The sequence below is a fragment of the Aptenodytes forsteri genome, unplaced genomic scaffold, assembly GCF_000699145.1.
Source record: "Aptenodytes forsteri isolate BGI_AS27 unplaced genomic scaffold, ASM69914v1 Scaffold213, whole genome shotgun sequence".
Lineage (NCBI taxonomy): Eukaryota > Metazoa > Chordata > Aves > Sphenisciformes > Spheniscidae > Aptenodytes > Aptenodytes forsteri.
The window spans coordinates 20,275-22,544 of record NW_008795522.1 but is presented as its reverse complement, the minus strand read 5'-3'; the positions used below and the strand labels follow the sequence as shown (position 1 = coordinate 22,544).

Here is a 2,270-nt window from a genome sequence, read left to right as displayed (position 1 = left end):
GGGCTCCGGCCCGTCCCGGCGGCGGTGGGTGCTGCAGAGGGGTGCGCTGGCGCGTAACCGCGAGGCGCAGGGCTGGCAGGATGCGCTGGCGAGCAGCTGGCTGATGCAATCCCGCGTCTGCCGGTGCCGCGGTGCCGTGGGGTCCGCTGGAGGCTGCCAGGGTCATGTTTGCTGTGCCCTGTTCCCTGGCTCTTAACCCTTTGTCTTTCCTGACTCTGGATCACCCCCGTCTCAGCCCCGTGGGTCTGATCCTGCCCGCAGATGGGGATGTCACCCTGTTGGGGTGACGCATCCCTGGCATTGGTGTGTCTCTGATTCGGGCTGCCCTGCCAGGAGGGGACGGCTGTGTCCTGGGCTCTGCCTTTCCCAGCCCTGACGTCACCAAGGGGGACCTCCCCGGTCCCCTCATCGAAACAGCCCGAATCTCATCGCTGTGGCCCCAGAGCCCTGCGTCCGCCCAGCCCTCGGTGGCCCCAGCCCAGCCTGGGGGTCCTGGTGGGGCTGTGGCTCGTCTCTGTCGCCCGGTGCGGTGTCATTTGGGGTGTTTTCAAATGACAGCCCTGTGTGGGAGCCCTCTGCTCCCTACGTCTCTGCCCCGCATCGTGGCCAGCCCCACACCGTGCTCTCACGCGGTCAAACCCTCCCCTGTCCTTCCGAAACGCCCGGGGCCGGCGGTGACGGGCATCGCTGGAGCTGCCGTCCCCTCTCCTGCTCCCGCCTGAGGCTTCGCGGCCCCTCTCGGTGCCGGACAGGGATCCCGGCCCCGCTCCCACTCATGCGGCTGGCTGACGGCTCCCTCCCCTCTGCTTTCTAGGCAGGTTTCGTGCCGATAACTTGAACAAGCTGAAGAACCTGTGCAGCAAAACGATCGGGGACAAGATGAAGGTGAGGCACGAAGGCCGACGGTCCTGGCAGCGATTCGCTGGTGAGATGTTACTAACTGGTGGCATCTCCCCCAGGTCTCTGCTCTCCAGGCCTCTCCCTCGCATCGTTGAGGAATATTTTTACCCTGGAGCTTTACTCTTTAACCCTGCTGGGGTTTCTTTTTCCTCCCGCTGCAGAAAAAAGAGCCAGTGGGGACGGACGAGTCTGTACCGGAGAGCGCACAGAACCTCGACGAGCTCACGGCCGACGTCCTGGGGGTGAGTCTGACCCCGTCTCCCCGCACTGTGCTGCTGGCCCACCCATTTTGTCCAGAGCTTCGCCTGTAATTGCCCGAGCTGGCGGCGTGAGGTGCCCAAAACCCCAGCACCAAGCGAGGGGGGACTGCCTGAACCCCCTTGCCAGGAGGATCCTTATTTCCCCCCGTCCCGCGCAGCAATAACCGGCTCTTGCTCAGTCTCCTTCGTCTAAAGACCGTTTCAGCCTTGGTTCGTGGCGGCTCCTGGCCCGCTCACCAGCACAGGGCTCGTCCTGCGCTTCCCTGGGGGATTTGAGCAGCCTCAGTCATTGTGTGTCCCCTGCAAGTCCCTTCCTCCCCGCCCGTTCCCCTTCCCAGTTCGTTAACCGCGATGGTTAATGAGCGTGGCGCTGGCCGGCTTTTGCCGCCGTGGGAGCCGACTTGCTCCCCCTCGTCCCCGCCGGGCGCGGTGTGACGCCGTAGCTCGCTCGGGCCCTTTCAGAGCCTGACTTATGTCAGTCCTTTGTCCCCTCGGGCTGTTGTTCGATGCGTTCAGTCCACGGTTTCACTCCGGAAGCCGTGTCGGTCGGGCGAGGGTCCGTGATTAACCGTGCTCGGCTGCCAGCCCCCTCTCCCCGGCAGTTCCCTTCCCTCCCCGCCCCACCCCGCCGCCCGCGTTTTTCCGTGTTTCCCCGCCCCCGCCGGCCACCCCCCTCTCCCCGGCAGTTTCTTCCCTTCCCCGCCTCACCCGGCTGCCCGCGCAGGCTCTGCAGGTATCCCAGATCAAGAAAGTCCGTCTCCTCATCGACGAAGCCATCCTCCAGTGCGACGCCGAGCGCGTGAGGCTGGAGGCAGAACGTTTTGAGAGCCTCCGGGAGATCGGGAACCTCCTCCACCCCTCGGTGCCCATCAGCAACGATGAGGTAGGGGACAAGAGTGCGCTCGGGGCCGGCCGAGCCGGTTCATCAAAGCCAGACAACTGCCGGCAAGCGGGGGGCTCACCGCGGGGAGGTTCCCCCCCAACCCGAGATCGGCGGGGGCTGGTGAATGAAATCTGCATGACAAGACAGCGTTCCCTGCCGGGAGCAGACAAAGAACGGGCTCAGACAACGCTGGACACGGCCGTTGTTGGGGGAATACAAGGGAAACA

General features: G+C 64.9%; 1 protein-coding gene across 1 annotated transcript in view; it reads left to right on the top strand.

Annotated features, from left to right (window-relative positions):
* Positions 1-2,270, top strand: part of LOC103901071 (cadherin EGF LAG seven-pass G-type receptor 2) — a gene marked incomplete at its 3' end in the record, with an annotated part of 24,648 nt that overhangs the window by 8,630 nt on the left and 13,748 nt on the right. The window contains 3 exon segments of the mRNA XM_019472722.1: positions 819-885; positions 1,062-1,142; positions 1,885-2,043. Coding sequence (XP_019328267.1) covers positions 819-885; positions 1,062-1,142; positions 1,885-2,043 — 307 coding nt within the window.